Source organism: Cololabis saira, chromosome 15 (genome assembly GCF_033807715.1).
Source record: "Cololabis saira isolate AMF1-May2022 chromosome 15, fColSai1.1, whole genome shotgun sequence".
In the NCBI taxonomy this organism is placed as follows: domain Eukaryota; kingdom Metazoa; phylum Chordata; class Actinopteri; order Beloniformes; family Belonidae; genus Cololabis; species Cololabis saira.
This window is the reverse complement of record NC_084601.1, coordinates 28,761,823-28,780,639: the sequence shown is the minus strand read 5'-3', so window position 1 is coordinate 28,780,639 and position 18,817 is coordinate 28,761,823. Positions and strand designations below refer to the sequence as shown.

At 42.2% G+C, this 18,817-nt stretch overlaps 1 protein-coding gene across 1 annotated transcript; it reads left to right on the top strand.

Annotated features, from left to right (window-relative positions):
- The first annotated feature begins 1,885 nt into the window (after positions 1 to 1,885).
- LOC133460593 (probable ATP-dependent RNA helicase ddx6) lies at positions 1,886 to 16,924 on the top strand. The gene is made up of 13 exons (XM_061741239.1): positions 1,886 to 2,025; positions 4,504 to 5,556; positions 5,638 to 5,742; positions 6,822 to 6,951; positions 8,294 to 8,440; positions 8,518 to 8,612; positions 10,107 to 10,229; positions 10,354 to 10,482; positions 11,599 to 11,715; positions 11,895 to 11,958; positions 13,046 to 13,147; positions 13,424 to 13,631; positions 14,838 to 16,924. The coding sequence occupies exons 2-12, from the start codon at positions 5,314 to 5,316 to the stop codon at positions 13,624 to 13,626; spliced, it is 1,458 nt and encodes a 485-aa protein (XP_061597223.1). The 5' UTR covers positions 1,886 to 2,025; positions 4,504 to 5,313; the 3' UTR covers positions 13,627 to 13,631; positions 14,838 to 16,924.
- The last annotated feature ends 1,893 nt before the right edge of the window (positions 16,925 to 18,817 follow it).

Below are 18,817 nucleotides of genomic sequence, written 5' to 3'. Positions count from 1 at the left end.
AATAAATTATTAGTATCATTATTTTTCTCAGTTTCAAGTTTTTTTTTAATTATTATTATTGAAAATATCAACAAGGTATTCTTTATCAAAATACTTCAAGGAACAGGTGCATTTGAGAGAAAACAGATGGAAAATAAATAAAAGGAAAAGGAAAATAATTAAAGGGGCTAGGACTTATCCAATAAATTATATTCAACAATTATGTTCAAAAGTTGTATTGCATTTCTTTTTGTCATGAGTTTAAGGGCTTTAGAAAAGTGAAGCAATTCGTTATGGAATACACAAAATCGAGGTTTCATTTTCATATACTTGGACTTGTGGATATGGAATTTAACCAGGATTATGATATTATTAATGAAAGTCATCATTGGTATTGTCCATTGAAAGTCCCAAAATAATAGCTTTTCGTGAGAAGTCCTGCAGTTCAAAAACCTTCGGGTGAAGCCAGTCATGTATATCCTGCCAAAGGGTATTACAATATATGCATTCAAAAAATAAATCAGTGATCATTGGTTTCACATTCATCACAAAATACACAGTTATTAGTTTCAATACCAAATCGCTGTCGCTACAAATCACTGGATGAGTATACACAATTTAAGGTTTTAAAATGGAGTTCTTTTGCTTTGGGAGTAATTGGAAATTTTAGGTATTTTGTTTGTAACATGGGGATCATATGTTTGGGGTAAAACTATAAGATTGGGTTTTTACTTTCGAAATAAGCTGTGTTTTTCCTTTAATGCTAAGAAGCGACTTGTTGCTGCTACAGTACCTTTTTACCAGTACTAGATAATGGAGATATTTTGTACATAAATGCTTCTGCTAAATGTCTTCATATGATCGATACTGCATATTCTGCTTCCCTGAGGTTCATTACAAATTGTAAACCATTGACACATCACTGTGAGTTTTACTCTCGGGTTGGATGGTCTTCTCTGGCCATCCAAAGGCTCAGTCATTGGTATACTTTTATATATAAGGCAATGTTTGGTCTGCTGCCTTCTTACATCTGCTCCTTGATTGTACAGAGAAATTCTGGTTCTTACTCGTTCCGTTCACAAGGCTACCTGTTGCTTTCTGTTCCTTTTGCCCGTACTGAACTGGGTAAAAGAGCCTTTGTTTATTCTGCTCCTTCAGCCTGGAACACATTACAAAATGACTGGAGGCTAACAGCGTTAATTCCTTTGAGTACTTTAAAATCTAAATTGAAAATACTTGAGGCCGACTCCATTACATGTACCTGTTTTTTGTGATTTGCTTGCTTTTTTTTAAATTGTATTTTATTTGTATTTTACCTGTTGGTGTTTTATCTGTCATTTGTAACTCTGTGTAACTATGTGTTGTAATTGCTGCTGCCTATCTTGGCCAGGTCTCCCTTGGAAAAGAGGTTTATAGATAGATAGATTTAATCTATTAAACCAACATTTATCTTCCTAAATGATTTATTTCAGCCAACGGTAATTCTCAACAGAGCTGCAGGTTTCTCTCCCAGGACGATGGCGCAGGGCGATCACGTCTGTACTCGGGCTGTGAGCTGCTGCTTCCCGGGGCCAGCGGCTCTTCTCATCTCCGAAAACATCGGGTCAAATTTCTTAACAGGTGTTATTTGGATAAACTGAGCCCAGGTTGGGGATCTTAACGGTTACTTTTACGCCTGAAAAAATATTAAAACTTAATAAAGTGTTAACAGCGCTACAGCTGAAATTAAAACAGCTTTTGGCTCTCAGTTTCCTGATTAGGGTTAGGGATGAAAACGAGCGGTATGGGGAGTATTGGGAAAGGCCCCTGGGAAGAAATTTCAAGTGCCCTAAAATCCGGCAGGTGGCGCCGCCACTGCAGAGCAACATATAACCGGCAGGGGAAAAAAGCGACGAAGAAGAAGAGGAGGACGGCGACGGTGTTGATTTAAAGGAAGAAGAAACACAATAGAGACGATTTATATCAACAGATTTCCAGCGAATTCTAAGAGAAAACATTCATCTACCGGACACAGATTATCGCTTGAGAACCAACGCAGACATCGAGGTAGGTTTGCGGGGATTTGGCAGCCCCCGCGGGCTGTTGAACGGTGTTTGGGGGGATTAGCACGGAGCTAACGTTAGCTGGCGTTAGCTCCGAGGCTAACACGAGCACGACCCCGTGACCCCGAGTTTAAACACTTTAAAACACTTTAAAACACTAAACTAAACGCTGATTCACATCCACCAACCCGTGTGGAGGATTAGAGATTAGTTTGAGCTTTGGGTGATAATTCCTCAGAAACACTGAATAAATATCAACATAATCCATAACGGTGGGGCTTTTAACGCTGTTAAACTTGTATTATTATTTATTTAAACGTGTCTACATGTTGATAATAGTTTTTGTTTACCTATTTAAATGGGGTCCATATCTCCCTGTGACGGCAGGTGTTTGTTGCTCAGGTGAGCTGGGATGATCAGCACCGATACAGCAGATTATTCTTACATGTCTGCATGCTGTACTGCCGTTTTATGCAGTATTTTTATTTGGTATGCATCAAAACAACCCATATAGGTCAGTCTTTGATAATCTGTATGTTACAAGTCCATACTAACTAAATACATTCCTAAAAAGTGCAAATAACTACCAAAAGAATGTAAATAGTTTTTTTTAAAGGAGCTGTATGTAAGAGCAATAATAAAACGAATCATAAAATGACCCCGATATGTCAACAGACATTTAAAAATCATGTTCATTTCAAATACTTATGTCACTGACAACAGCACTCAAGCCAGGATATTCCAGTTTAAAAAGAGGAGTTGCAGCCCTCAACTTTTGTTTATGTTGTCATTTTTTTGTTTTGGCCTGAAGCTCCACCCTCCACCTATCTCCCAATCACCAAGTCAGTATTGTTTCTGAAGCTCCACCCTCCACCTATCTCCCAATCACCAAGTCAGTATTGTTTCGGCATCCGGGTTGCCAGCTCGGCTCTAATTATCGCAGCCATGGCAGCCTACGTTCCTGCTGCATTCTGCAGCCTACCTGGCAACCTCTGGTCGGGGGGAGGAGGGGGAGGGTACACGCCGCTCAACAATATTTTGAAAGTGACTGCAGTACCAGTTTTGGCCATTTCTTACAGACGGCTCCTTTAATTTTACACACATTTTTCTAAATACAGAAATCCCACAGCTAGATCCCTCAAAACTGTCAATGGGAAAAAAGCAACTCAGAAGCCTTTCAAGCCACAGGAAATTTGTTTGAAATGAATTCATACTTTAGTTTTTGCGTCTTCATCCGTCGTTGAACTCAGCTCCAAAACATAGGTGGATCCATAGTGTGTGTGTGGGTGTGTGTGTGTGTGGCTGAGTAATGTTTTGTGAAAATCTCTGCGTAAAAAGCACGGACAAGAGTTCTAAACTGGAATTGGACTAAACTAAACTGGACCTGGACCAGACTTCCTGAAGTGGCGTGAAAACCTCCAACGTGATGGTGTACGTGTCAATGTAGAACGAGCTGTGAACACAAACCGGATCTAGAAATAACCCGCCATGTCAATTATGAAAATCTCCGCAGTTTTACTGGATTATTACGTGATTATTATTTTTTTTTTTCCCCAAACGATTTAATGGATTAAAACTCTGGGACACACTAAATGCAGGATATGTAAGTGAAATTCTTCCTGTTCAACATGCAGAAAGAGTTATTGCTCTGTTTTATTTGGTTGTAATTGTACGTACGTTTTGAAAATCGCACCGGCACTCTGGCCGGTCTTAAAGGGTTAAGCAACTGATCCGAACTTAATCCCCAAAACGAGGCATTAATGGCACTTTTCCACCAGCACCTACTCAGCTCTACTCATCTCAACTCGGCCTGGTTTCTTTTCCTTAACAATCAGCACCTGGAGCAGAAGTAGGAGGTTGGAGCGAAGCTGCTGTGACGTATTTGATTGTGTATCTAAACGCAGAAGACAACACTAAAGATGTAGAACCTGGAGGAGATGATAAATGTGCTGCTGGATCTGTGGCTTGTGTTCCATATCAAGTTAAAAAATGACAGTGAGAGAAGCTTCAAACAGCGACGCTTTTTAATTTTTTTTAGTTTGTCTCGGTGCTGCTGAAAAATCAGTTGGTAGCTGGGAGCAGCTATGAAGTGACAGAGCTCCTGGTAGATCTGGTCGTTCCTTATCGAGTTGGATCACCAAACAGACTTTTGCTGCCGTTGCTGGTGGAATAAAATGAACAAGAAGCCGCCGTCAACATTTCAACTTTTTTCTCGAAATTGTACTTCAACATTAATCTCGACATTTTGACTTTTTTCTCGAAGTGCACAATTAAAAAAAAATCTTCCCTTCTCAAATATTCTTTCTCCTGCATGGCCCTAATACATGTTTTTTTATTTTATTCCATATTTATTCAAATACACCTCATAGTTGAAGAGAGCTGCTCATTTTGAATCAGCTAAGCAGAAATCTCACAGTCCTCACTAGGAAAGAGTCGCCTGCCTGTTGTCTGAGATGAAAACCTTTTCCCTGGGTTTGTTCAGGTGGTACGGACGAAGTTGTGGGCCCGGATGTTCTTGAAGGCAGTGGGTTGGTCATCAGCCACGTTTCCACACTTCGCAGCCCGAGAAGGTCAAACACCTGGAGGACGACGACGACGCACACTGAAGACTCGACAAGGGTGGAAAGCTCCCGAGCTTTGGACTAGTTAACCCTTCGTAGAATCTTTACCTTTCCACACATGGAACGACGCGCCTCCGCGCAGTGGAAATAAGCAGAACTACAGACTACATGACTTTGGGGACGGACTTGTACAAAGTTGGACATCCTTTTTTTTTTCATGAACAGGGATACTGAGCAGCTTTTATGGACTCAAAGTGGAGCGCAAAAGTAAATACTGTGTTGAACTGAAATTATATTGAAGAAGCTATTCCCCAAGTGCAGATTGCCTTAGTTGTTCTGTTTCAGGACTTGAGCCGCTTTGATACTTGTTCACATATAATTTTCTATATTGTGGACGAGTATATTCATGCATATGAATGCAAATTTCTCTTCATTTTGAAGAGTTGTTGTGTAAAAACTAATTTTTTGTCGCTTTTGTACGTCAGTCACTCTGTTGTTGAAGGGGACCGAACTGCACGTACGTGTTTATATGTAAATACTACCGATCCGCTTCTGTTGTGAAAGCTTTGGACTTCAAAAAAACAACACAAAAAAAACTAGACGATATCGTTTAATGCTTTATTGAACTTTTTTTTTTATTTTTTGAAGAAAAACATTTTTAAAAATCTAAACCTAAGAGGCAAAAATCTTAGACTCTGAAGGACAAAAGGAGCGAACAGAAGTCAGGAATAATGGCGACCGCCAGAACGGAAAGCGCCGGCCCCGTCGTCATGGCGCTGGGTAAACAGAACGGGCAGCTCCGAGGACAGAGTAAACCCGCCTCGGTCCTGGGGGCGCCCACCTCTCAAGGGAAGGGTCTGGGCGCCCCCCAGAAAGTGGGCGGCGCCCCTCAGGACGGGGGAGGAATCAAGTTCGGAGACGACTGGAAAAAGAGCCTACAGCTCCCCCCCAAAGACACTAGGGTCCGAACCTCGGTGAGTCTCGCCTGAACGCCTCGTCGTTTATCTGCCGAGTGTCGGCCTGCAGTCGCACTAACCGCTCTGCCTCCTCTGCAGGATGTCACGGCCACCAAGGGGAACGAGTTTGAAGATTACTGTCTGAAAAGGGAACTCCTGATGGGCATCTTTGAGATGGGCTGGGAGAAACCTTCACCGATCCAGGTGGGGACGCCACTTTTCATTTCTGAATGTTTATGAACTTCTCCTTCAATGCGTCTGTGCTCCTGTTTAAAGGTTTGTACTGCAATTTTACTGCCGTCTGGGTCGAGTCCAGACCGAGTCTCTATGTTGATCATCATTACAACGTTGACAAATCTGGGATGTGGTGTTCTACAACATATTTTAGTCTCATTATGCTGGCTATTACTGCTTTTGAGATATTCAACTATGCTAATTTTGACGCTAACTTAACTTTGGTCGCATGTTGCTCGGCAACACGATATCGTAGAGACATCGAACCAACGTTAAAAGACTCGAAACGCTGTGGACTACAACATGTCGAGGTCTCATTAGGCTGTTTACCGTTTTTGAGAAATGTAAAGCCAAATGGCCCCATTCTGTCCTATGGGGCTTGTTACCATGGCAACAAAAACCTATGCATTTGTATGGGAGAGGGTGTGACTGAATCGTCCGTTACTGCGGCCCGAACCACAACATGCACCCAGGCATGGCATTCATGCATCATTACATGCATCTCCTTTGTGCCTCATTGGTTATTCGTTTTTTCAGTCAAGCGGCAACGCTAGATGCCAAAAAGCAAAAAAAAAAAAAAAAAAAAAAGGCGAAAATTCGGACGCTTATTGCTCAGCAGAACATTATCGTAGAGATGCCATTCAAATTTTCAAAGACTCAGTTCGCTTCGGAATAAATGGTAATTAAACCCCAATGTTCCAATTATTACAGTTTTTGCGATATTTAACTTTTATATTTTAAAAAGATTTCAATTTTATTTTGGACGATTGTTCCCAGGCAACAGGCTATCGCAGAGACATCTTTACAACGTTGACAAACGTGGGACGCGTTGTACAACAACATAATTTAGTCTCATGATGCTGGCCATTACGATATTCAACTTTTGCTAATTCTGATGCTAATGGAAATTTGGGCGCTGGTTGCTCAGCAACGCGGTATCGTAGAGACATCGATCCAACACGACTGCAGCTTCAGAGTTTAGTTTCTCCAGAGAAAGTAGTGCCGTCGGTCACAGGTGGAGGCAGATGGTGACGCTGTGTCTCCTGCAGGAGGAGAGCATCCCCATCGCGCTGTCTGGGCGGGACATCCTGGCTCGGGCCAAGAACGGGACGGGGAAAAGTGGCGCCTATCTCATCCCGCTGCTGGAGAGGATAGACCTGAAGAAGGACCACATACAGGGTGAGACTCCGGGTCCCGCCATGTCCAGCTGGCTCCAGCCGTGTCTGATGCAGGGTTTATTTCGTTGACGAAGACTATGACGAAAAATATTCGTCAACGAACCTTTTTCACGGAAGAAAACTAAATAAAAAGTCTAGGTCTAGGACGAAGACGAAGATCGTTAATCAGTAGTAAATTTTCTGTATTTAGATACTATGTGCAATGGCTTTTCAACAGTGTTTATTTGAGAATTGCACTTTATTTTTCTTAATCTTTTTGATTTTGCACAGAGTAACAGACAGTAGAAGACAGTGAGTTCAGAATTACGTGGTTATGTATTTCAAGAATATTGGACTTACGCTTGAAAGAATGTAATATGAATTGCATATCATTCAGGGAGCATGTATATTTTTCAGGGGGAGCAGACCTTATGCTTATTTTATCTTTTGTGGAAAAGCCATGGTCATGTGTTTGACATTCAGAATAAAATAAAATGCATGTTTCATATTATAACTTTAATTCAAATCTTAATACCATTAAATAACAGATTGCTGGATTTTTTCCAATGACCGGAAATTCTGGAGAAACATTTAGTCGACTAAAATCTGCTAGTATTTGGTCTACTAAGACTAAAACTCTTACGATATTTAGTCGACTTTAACTACTAGACTAACACTAAAACTCTTATATTTAGTCGACTAAAACTAGACTAAGATTAAAACTCTTATATTTAGTCGGCTAAAACTAGACTAAGACTAAAACTCTTATATTTAGTCGGCTAAAACTAGACTAAGACTAAAACTCTTGTATTTAGTCGACTAAGACTAAAACTCTTGTATTTAGTCGACTAAAACTAGACTAAGACTAAAACTCTTGTATTTAGTCGACTAAGACTAAAACTCTTGTATTTAGTCGACTAAGACTAAAACTCTTGTATTTAGTCGACTAAGACTAAAACTCTTGTATTTAGTCGACTAAGACTAAAACTCTTGTATTTAGTCGACTAAGACTAAAACTCTTGTATTTAGTCGACTAAAACTAGACTAAGACTAAAACTCTTATATTTAGTCGACTAAAACTAGACTAAGACTAAAACTCTTATATTTAGTCGACGAAGACTAAAACTCTTATATTTAGTCTAGTTTTATGTGACTAAATATCGTAAGAGTTTTAGTCTTATATTTAGTTGACTAAAACTAGACTAAGTCTAAAAGATTTCAGATGACTAAAATATGACTAAAACTAAATGGTGTGTTATTCAAAAGACTAAGACTAAATCATAATTTGCACTTTTCTGATGGGCCGGTTTACCCCCTGGAACCACGTTAGTGACCTGCTCCTCGTCGTTGTTGTTGTGTTGCAGCCATGGTCATGGTGCCCACGCGGGAGCTGGCGCTGCAGGTGAGCCAGATCTGCATCCAGATCAGCAAACACCTGGGAGGGGTGAAGGTCATGGCCACCACTGGCGGCACCAACCTGCGGGATGACATCATGCGCCTGGATGAGATCGGTAAATGCCCCTCCCACGCACTCCGGCATGTCTCTGCGAAGCATTTACGCTCGGCTAATCGGTACTTCTGGTTTCAGTGCACGTGGTCATCGCCACCCCCGGCAGGATCCTGGACCTGATCAAGAAGGGCGTCGCCAAGGTGGACCGAGTCATGATGATGGTGATGGACGAGGTAAATGTGGCCGACGGTAGGCCTGTGTGGGGAAAAAACATTGATTTTCCGATTCTCAACCGATTCTCATATTAATTCCTAAAAATCGATTTGTATGTCTAAAAATCGATTTAAAAAAAAACTGTATTTATTTATTTATTTTCTCCCATCATTACATTACAACTTTTGGTATTTTTTTTGTTTAAGCCCAAAAAAGGAATGTTTTGTTGGACACCCGAATAACTGGTGCCATGTTTTTGCCTTTAAATATGTTTAAAGGTATGAAAACATTAAAGTTTTCAGTTATAATTGCATAAATAGTCTATATTACATTACTTTATATACTGTCTTGGGGATACATTTGCATGAAATGCTAAAAACCAAATTCTCAAAAATTAAAAACCGAAATAGACTGAAAATTGAAAAAATTTTAACGGAATGTGATAAAAAATAAAACCAATTGCATACGTCGTCTGTTTGATGAATCTCTAATTCTGCCCCACGATGTTTCTGAAAGCAGTTCTATCAGCATTCTGGGAGGTGATTGGTCCTTACAGCATCATTAGCTACCAATACTTGCTGTTGAATCTCAATATAATACTAGTATTAATATGTTTCATAACTGCTAGGGTTGTCCCGATCAGGCTTTTTTAGCTCCCGATCACGTGAGTTTGAGTATCTGCCGATCACTATTTTTGGCTCCCGATACAGTTCCGATACTTTTTCCCGATCAGATACATTTTGGCAATGAATAAAGAAAAAAAAAGAGAACTAAATTAAATTATCCCAAGTTTCTTTTATTGTCCATTGGAGAACAACATGGACATATATTTCAACAAAGCTTATCAGCTCTGGTGCCACAAAATATAAAAACATGAAATTGTAAACTAAAACAAAAAGTGCAGAATAGTGCAATAACAAAAATAAATAAATTGAACTTCAAAAGAGGTAGTTGAATGACATCCAGTCAAACTCACAAACACAAGAAAATTCAAATACTTTTTGGCTTAACCTTAGTGCAACATTCTGAATGGATGAATGAATAGCAGCAGCTTAATGCAACATGAACATATAAAATTTTACAATTCAAACATGTAAAGTTTAACCATGTTAGTTTCGCTTACTTCGTCACTTCCGGCCGCCCGGCCGGAAGTGACGTTAAATTCAACGATATATAAAACGATTTAATATATATTAAAAACATTAATAACTAGGTATGTCCCGATACTTTTTTGGCCGATACCGATGTTTTGAAAATGCTCGGGCCCGATCGATCGGGACAACACCAATAACTACAGTCATATAATTCAAGCAACAGCTCAAAAAAAGGTTATAATAACACGAACCCAAATCAATATCGGAATCGAATCAAATCTTGATAATCGATTCTGAATCTTAAGAATCGGAATCGAATCGATTCTTGACATTTGAATCGATCCCCAGCCCTGGCCGATGGCATTTTCTGGTTCTGAAAACCGAACACTGGCTCACATTAACCCCCCGTCCCGTTTCCAGGCGGATAAACTGCTCTCTCAGGACTTCGTGGTGCTCATCGAGGACATCATCAGCTTCCTGGCCAAGAACCGGCAGATCCTGCTCTACTCTGCAACCTTCCCCATCAGCGTTCAGAAGTTCATGGTGAGGAATCGGCCGGTGTTGGCTCCGGGCCAGACTTCTCCCCCGCTGCTCCCAGATCTGCTGTTTATTTGGACTGAAGCTCTGTTTACTGAAACCCCCGGGTCTGCTTGTGTCCTCGCTGTAGGCCAAGCACCTTCAGAAACCCTACGAGATCAACCTGATGGAGGAGCTGACTCTGAAGGGCATTACTCAGTACTACGCCTACGTCACCGAGCGGCAGAAAGTCCACTGCCTCAACACACTGTTCTCCAGGGTAACGAACGTCTAGCATCACTCTCCGCGTCTAGTGGCTTCATTCTTTTCAGTTTTCTGTCCAGACATCTGAAATGTGGTAATAGCTACCTCCCCACATTAAAATGGCCCCCACAGTAGACATCTTTAAATCTCGTCTTAAAACGTATTATTATTCTTTGGCTTTTAATCCAGCATGAGAGTTGTGTGGTCTCTGTCTTGTCTTTTATGTTTATGAATCACTGGTTGTTGTCTGTCTGGTGTGTTTTTATTTCGTGCTTTTATGTGCTCTTATCTATTTTACTCTGTTTTTAGTTTTTACTATTTTATTATGTTTTATTTTACTCATTGTGCCGCACTTTGGTAACCTTGTTGTTTTTAAAATGTGCTATACAAATAAAGTGGATTGAATTGGATAAAACCTCCTCTGGCCACATGGGGGCAGCATAGCACTAAGTTCATGTTCTTGGATATGTTGTTTTCATCAGCCCTTTTTTAATTCTAGTTTTTGGGGCCAGTCCCAATACACCCCCTCGCCCTACTTTTTAGCCCTACCCCTAAATTCTGCGCATTCCCGTGAGGGTAGTGGTGTCCCAATTCCTCTTTGCATCTAGGGGTAGTGGGCATAACGAGGGGTAGGGGGTATGAATCTAGCCCTTCAGAGCGAGGGATTTCACGAGCTGACTCGCCGACGAAGGGCCAGAGAAAATTTCCCAGAATGCTTTACGTCATCATTTGCAGACTGACTCAAACACAAAAACATGGCGGGCATTTCTCATTTTTTAGTGAATGAAATCAATATTTTGAGTTAGTTTCTGCATAAAAATGCGTCTTGATTACATTTCTAGCGAAAAATATATATTTTACTTTCATAATTTTCACTCAGTGAATGTACATAATCACTCGCTTGCTCCTTTTTGCAAAGTTTTTTCAGATCTCGCCAGAATAAAGGCTGATTTATGGTTCCGCGTTACACCAACGCAGAGCCTACGGCGTAGGGTACGGTGCGCGTCACCGCGTACTCTACGCCGTAGGTTACTCTGTACCCTACCCTAGTGATAGTATTCTTAATAATAAAAACACAAAGCACCACTTTGATGCAGTGATTCATCCTATTCTCTCTCCGTCTTTCTTACAGCTTCAGATCAACCAATCAATCATTTTCTGTAACTCCACCCAGAGGGTGGAGCTCTTGGCCAAAAAGATCACCCAGCTGGGCTACTCCTGTTTCTACATCCATGCCAAGATGATGCAGGTGAGGGAAGAGGTTTTATTTCCTCTCTGAAACCAGAAAACGTCTTTATTCATGATGATCAGCAACGTTACCGTGTGGTCCGTCTCACACGTCGGCTTCGGCACTCGTATGGAGCCAAAATGCTCAATTTTTAGTCACTTTTGAGTTTGTTGTTTTAAACGTCTTGTGTTTGTTTGCAGGAATACAGAAACCGCGTTTTTCACGACTTCAGAAATGGTCTCTGCAGAAACCTCGTCTGCACCGGTGAGTTTCCACAAACTGACTTCTCACAAGTCAGATCGGATTCTTATTTCCTGTTCCTGCTGGTGTCGTTGCTTTAATAGAGGGTCTGCATTGATGTCACTTCCCCCACTGGAAACACCCCCTGAGTGGCAAAAACAGCTGCATCTAGTGGAGAAGACGGGATAACAGCCGATTATGGTCTTAAATTAAAGGCAGTTGGACTTGACAGTGACCCGTAAATGTTACCCCAAGAACCAGTGGTCCATGGACACTAATATTTGGCCATGAATCCAGTTTCCTGATATTTATATGTACTTAATTTCTACGCCGGGGAAATACACGAAGCAAAGCTTGAAGGCACACAAAAGTCTTGACGCTTGGTCCTTCTTAAATTCCATTTTCAAAATATGGGTTTTAAATGTCTTAATTTTCCTAAAATCTCCATCCAAGGGTCTTAATTTTACAGGGAATTTATCCGGTCATCATTAAAAAGTAATTCATCGTTTTGAGGAGAATCTCCTGCGGAGGTTCTAAATCTGTGTTGCCAGGTTGGGCAAGTTTCAGCCCGTTTGAGCTGAAAGTTATATATCTGTGCTGCTTTTCCTGGTTTTTACTAAATATTTAGTAGAAATTATTAACAAAAAAGTTTCCATTATGGCAGAGAAAAGTAGAAACTTACACAATAAACTCACTGATATCTGATATCTACAATTTAATTGTAGTCTTTGAAGCCTGAACCTTTTTTTTTGGGCTATTTAGTGGTGTTGTGAAGCTTAATTTGCTCATGACTTGAAATCTACTAAGTATTTAATAATTGACGGTTTTAACATGGAGACTGTATGATTCTGGCTATTATTTTCATTATTTCGGTTGATTTTACATCACGTTTGGGCTGGAACCTGTCAGCCAGATCTGGCAACCTCGACCTCAGTGCTGGATTTCTTGGTGACTTTATGGACCACTTTGAACACACGTCCTTAAATTGTCCTTTATTAATCCTCAAAGGGAAATGATGATGTCACAGTGTAAATTAAAGTAAAAATGAAGTGAGTGGAGTATCCTGGGAAATCCTGCAGCCCCGACGTGACGTCTCCTCGTCTCCCAACAGATCTCTTCACCAGAGGAATCGACATCCAGGCTGTGAATGTGGTCATCAACTTCGACTTCCCCAAGAACGCAGAGACGTACCTGCATCGCATCGGGAGATCAGGTTTGCCAGGCGCCGCCCTGCTTCCGTTGTCGTGCATCTCGCTGTTAGCAGAGCGGCTGCGGCTCCTTAAAAAGTCTTAGATTACATTTAGCTAAAATAAGGCCTATGTATGGAAGGTTCTTAGCTGGTATGGAACTCGTGACTTGTCTTTTTGGTCTTAAATTTAGTTTAAAAATGGTATTAAAAAGTCTTAGATTTAACTCTGTTTAACCTGGTTGGGTTATTTTCAGATGTTGAGCAGGTAGTTTAGTCTGACGACGGTGTCCCGGTCCTTAGGGAGGTTCGGTCACCTGGGCCTGGCCATAAACCTGATCACGTCGGAGGACCGTTTCAACCTGAAGGCCATCGAGGACCAGCTGGTGACCGACATCAAGCCCATCCCCAGCAGCATCGACAAGAGCCTCTACGTGGCCGAGTTCCACTCGGGCTCCGACGGCGACATCGAGGAGAAGCCGGGTCGCCCGCAGGACAGCGCCTAAGGCAGGTGACGGGGCTGAGCGGCGCTCGTAGGGTGCCACCTTTCAGAAATAGAAATAAGGGACGCCCCGATTTCAGCAGCGCAGGACTTCCCCAAAACTTCTAAACGGCATAGAAATGTATTTATTTTATATGAAAAAACAAAATGCTTTGATTTAAAGTTTAAAGTACTTTAATAGCACTGAACTTGCATGACTGTACAGACAGCCAACCATACTAGCAACTGAAATAGCCTCCTATGCTACTGTACATCCACATCAGCCCAGATGTAGAATATAGCTACAGGTGACAGTCGGAAAATTAGAATATGGTGTAAAAGTTAATTTATTTCAATAATTCAACTTAAAAGGTGACACTAATAAGATAAGATAAGATATTCCTTTATTAGTCCCACAGCAGGGAAATTCGCAGTGTACAGCAGCAAAGGGGATAGTGCAAAACAAGAGGCATCAATAGAAATAATAATAATACAATAATAATATCAGAGTATGACACCTTATAAACAGTACTGGTATAAACAATAATAATAATAATAAAAAATACTGGTATATGAAATAAGATAACAGACGGATATTTACATAATTGCACGTTGCAGTGAATGATATTGCACATTTTCTAGTATATAATATATTACATAGTCTCATTACATGCAAAGCAAGATATATTAAGGCTTTATTTCTTATAATTTTGATGATTGAATTGTTTACACATTTCATAAAATATTCAAATTTTTTGAGATTTTTCATTTGGGGTTTTCATAAACTGAGCCATAATCACCGAAATTATAACAAATAAAGTCAGTACAAAATATAGTACAAAATCACTTTGTACTATATTTGTTTCACCTTTAGTTGTTTTGCAATATATTCAAATTCTCCAACCTTCACCTGTATATTATGACATCAACAAATAACAGAGCGTACCAACATATTTTTTTTTTTTTTTTTTCGTACCAACATATGTTGCTGGCTTTAATATATCCTGTCCTTTATTTTGTTCATTATTGTTGTTGATCATGTGTGACGGACGTGCATGGGACAATTGTGAAATACGGAATAAACTGCGTTCCGTATTGCATCAATACGGAACGCAACTTTTAATTCCCAATTCAACGTATTTCAAGGGACGAGTGGCAAGCCAAAAAAGTTTTAGTCTAGTTTTAACTCCACCCTGGCCGCTCGAGTCTTGACTGACGCTTTCTCTCGCCCCACAGACGTCAGCGCACGCACACAGGCTCCAGGCGACTCTTCATCTTCACCCTCATCCCTCGTTCTCGGAGCCACATGGATTCCTTCTTAGTTTCCCCTCATCGTTCTGTAAACAGAAAACCCCAAACCGCTGCGTTGCTCCGACTCCAGCTGAGCCGCGTCCTCGTCGCTAGCAGCAGCCGCTCCAGTCCGACCTCCGACCCCCCCCAGCATCCAGCCCCGGTTCTGTCCCACCCCACACTGCTGTTGTCACTTAAGTGCCTTACTTCCTCCACCCGCCGCCCGCCGGTACGAGCACAAACTCCCACCTCCACCCCGGTCTCCACCAACCCGCGTTATGCAAGCGAGGACGACGCCACGCCGCTTCTGAAACCCCCCCGAGTCTCGGTGAACGTTGCAATAAAAACGGCAGCTTTATTTGAACCCTGCGCGACTGTTTCTGCTCCCCGAGTGACCCGGTCGGCCCAAACACCAACCCGAGTGACCCGGTCGGCCCAAACACCAAACCCCAGCACAGATCGAACCCGCGACCACAAAGGAAAGTTTCTGTTTTGCTTTTCTTTTTCTTTTTTTTTTTTTTTTTTTAATTTTTAAATAATCAAGATCCATGTTTCGGCTGGTGGGAACCGTTACACCCGGCGGCGGCTGCTGCTGGCGCACAGAGACCTGGTTCCCTGGTTCCCGGGTCTGTACGGGACGGCTAGCGGGTTCAGAGGCGGGCGGGACGGGTGAGAACAGTCCGGCAGTCGACCGATTTAATTACCAATATTTTCAAAGTCGGTGCGAAGCAGCGGTTTGGGTTTTCTGTCGGTTTCTTCTTTGGGCACAAATCCACACGAGCATCTACAGATATCTTCTTTGTTTTTGTTTTTTAAATTGCTTTATGTTGGAAAAGTTTCTTGGAAGCCCGGTTCTGGTCCTGGGTTGGGTCCGGATTCACACGTAAACCCAGTCTATCGACGTCGAGGACGGATTTGTCGGATTAAACAGTCAAGTTAACAGAAAAGCGAAGCGTAAAAAACACTTTAGTGAGAAAACGGTGCGTAAAACTCGGTCCCGGTCCGATCCTGAACGGGGCTCTTCTGCTGTTAGCGCCACAGTATGCTCAAACCCGGTTTAAACAAAACAAAAAACACATACAAACTAAAAGCACAGGCCAGTATTATAACCGTAGCAGTACCACCTCTGTCCACACGGCGGCGCGAAGATCCTCCGTGATGCTGCGAGCCGCTAAAAAACCTTTTCTTTGACACAGTTGTTTTACGGTGATACAAGTGGACCGTTAGGTGATTACAAATACTAAATATGAGTTTTGGTGTCGGCCGCGATACTTAAAACTCTGTCAGACTTCCAAATACAAAATAAAAGCACGCTGACTGAGGCTCAACATTATCTAATCTAAAATTATTTTGTTAACCACAAAGATTTTCTTGTTTTTGGTGGCACAACGGAGACGAATATAAGTACTAAATGTGAGTATGTGTCGGGTTGATGAGTTCTAATGTTCAGTCTCTGGTCTGCATGCTTTTATTTTGTATTCCGGGGTCGACGGTGAGGCCTGTAAAAGTATTGGAGCAAAAAAAGGGACATTTTCACACCTGACACTGATTATTAAAGTCTACTTTTATAACAGGGTGAAACCTTTTTTCTTTTTTTTTTGATTAGTAAACAAAAATGATTCTCTTAAAGCCGGTGAGTAGCAGTACCACCTCTGACCACACGGCGGTGCGGAAAATCTCCCGTGATGTTGCGAGCTGCTAACGACGAAAAAACCTTTTTTTTGACAGTTGTTTTACGGTGCTACAACGTGGACCGTCAGGTGATTACAAATACTAAATATGAGCGTCGTTTTGGTGTCGGCTGCGATACTTAAAACTCCGTAAGACTTCCAAATACAAAATAAACACGTGGACTGAGGCTCAACATTATCTAAAAAAAAATGTTTTTAATCACAAAGATTTTCTTGTTTTTGGTGGCACAACGGAGACGAATATAAGTACTAAATGTGAGCGTGTGTCGGGTTGATGAGTTCTAATGGTCAGTCTCTTGTCTGCGTGCTTTTATTTTGTATTCCGGAGTCTGACGGTGGGGCCGGTAATCGGGGGGAAAAAAGGGACATTTTCACACCTGACACTGATAATTAAAATCCACTTTTATAACACAGTGAAACCTTTTTTATCTTTTTTTTTTTATTAGTAAACAAAATAATTCTCCTAAAGCTGGTGAGTAGCAGTACCACCTCTGACCACACGAGGCGCGTCACCAACGTTCCTGCAGAGCTAAACCAGCACGACCAGCTGTTTCACTCGTAAATGCTAGTTTGACCACAGACGCGCGGAACCGGCCGGTTTGTTAAAAAACGCAGAAGTAAAAAAAACGACTAGCTTCAACTCGATGAGCTCTGAACTTCACCGCTGCTGCAGTTCTGATTCAAAATTTTAGATACTAAGATTCAAAACGAGATGCTTTTTGCAGAAGTGGCTCAAGTGATTTATGATGATGAAGAGGATGATGATGATGCTCCACTGACAAACTGGATAAATACAAACCTGCCACTGAGAAGTCGATTTCCTCTCTTGAGAGACGAACCAGTAGACGAGGTACTGATGGAGCACGACGACCTTAAGATAAACTAAATAACTGCAAATGCGCATTCACTGTTAAAGCTACTGTATGCAGTAATTCCTCGTCCCTCCACAAGGGGGCAGCAGCCTCGGGTTTACGACGTAACGGAGCAGTATTACAAGATGAACCGGACCGTCACCATTTGTTTTAGTGTTGGTGGTTCAGGTGGCGATGCAGCAGCTTTTCATGCCCCCGTGTGGTCAGAAGTGGCTTTAATTTTGCATGTTTGAGCGACACAACGGCAGAATCTGCAGCCAGAACCCTCCGGCGAGTTTTACACACCCCGTTCTCATGAAAGCAGCAACTTGACGCGGTGTTACGGGTGTCCGGTCCCGGTCCAAACCTCCGGGTCTCCAGCGTACCCGACCATGTGGGGGGGGGACTCTGTTTTAACAGCAGAATTGTAGCATCTTTGAGCAGGCAGCTGTGAATCTTCTGTCCTCCCCTTTCAGAGCACCACTGATTATAAACAGAGTATATTTGCTTTTTAGGGGTTTTTTTTCTTCGGGGGGGGTTGGGGTTTAGCACTGGGTAACTCCTGGGGGGGTCGGGTGAGTCTCGTGTTTTCGTCGTAGACTCTTCTCCTCTCCGGCACCTGAGGGGTCTGAAGTTTTAAGTTGTTTTATTTTTGCACCAAAAACTCCCAGAAAGCACCGGGGCGGGCGGGTGGGGGGGGGGGGGGGATGAGGGTGAGGGGGGGGAGTTGTGTGTGTTTAGGTGCCGGGGGGGTCTGGAAAGCACTGTGATCCTCTGGAGCCCGCCGGGCCCCTTCCAGCGGGACCGCGGTCCGACGAGCTTCAGAGGAATCGTACAGGAGTGGATCGTTTACAGCCGTCGTTTACAGCTGGGGGGGAAAAACGAGAAAAGATGCTTCATGGAGGAGGAGAGGGAGAGGAAGAGAGGAGAAGGAAAGGAAGAGGAGGAGGAGGTTTCTGTTTTCCTTTTGTTCTTGGATAGATTTTCAGGATTTACATTGAAGCAAAACCAAAAAAGTGGTGAGATCGTGTGTGTGAGAGAGAGATACTGTGTGTGTGTGTGTGTGTGTGTGTGTGTGTGTGTGAGAGAGAGAGAGAGACTGCGTGTGTGTGTGTGAGAGAGAGAGAGAGAGACTGCATGTGTGTGTGTGAGAGAGAGAGAGAGAGAGACTGCATGTGAGACGGAGAGAGAGAGAGACTGCGTGCGTGCGTGAGACTGTGTGTGTGTGTGTGTGTGAGAGAGAGAGAGAGATACTGTGTGTGTGTGTGTGTGTGTGTGTGTGTGTGTGTGTGTGTGTGTGTGTGAGAGAGAGAGAGAGACTGCGTGTGTGTGTGTGAGAGAGAGAGAGAGAGACTGCATGTGTGTGTGTGAGAGAGAGAGAGAG

Coding starts and splice junctions, on each gene's coding strand:
- LOC133460593 (XM_061741239.1), top strand. CDS start 5,314: ATGGCGACCGCCAGAACGGAAAGCGCCGGCCCCGTCGTCATGGCGCTG. Junction 5,743..6,821: donor AGAAACCTTCACCGATCCAG/GTGGGGACGCCA, acceptor TGTCTCCTGCAG/GAGGAGAGCATCCCCATCGC. Junction 13,148..13,423: donor GCATCGCATCGGGAGATCAG/GTTTGCCAGGCG, acceptor CCCGGTCCTTAG/GGAGGTTCGGTCACCTGGGC.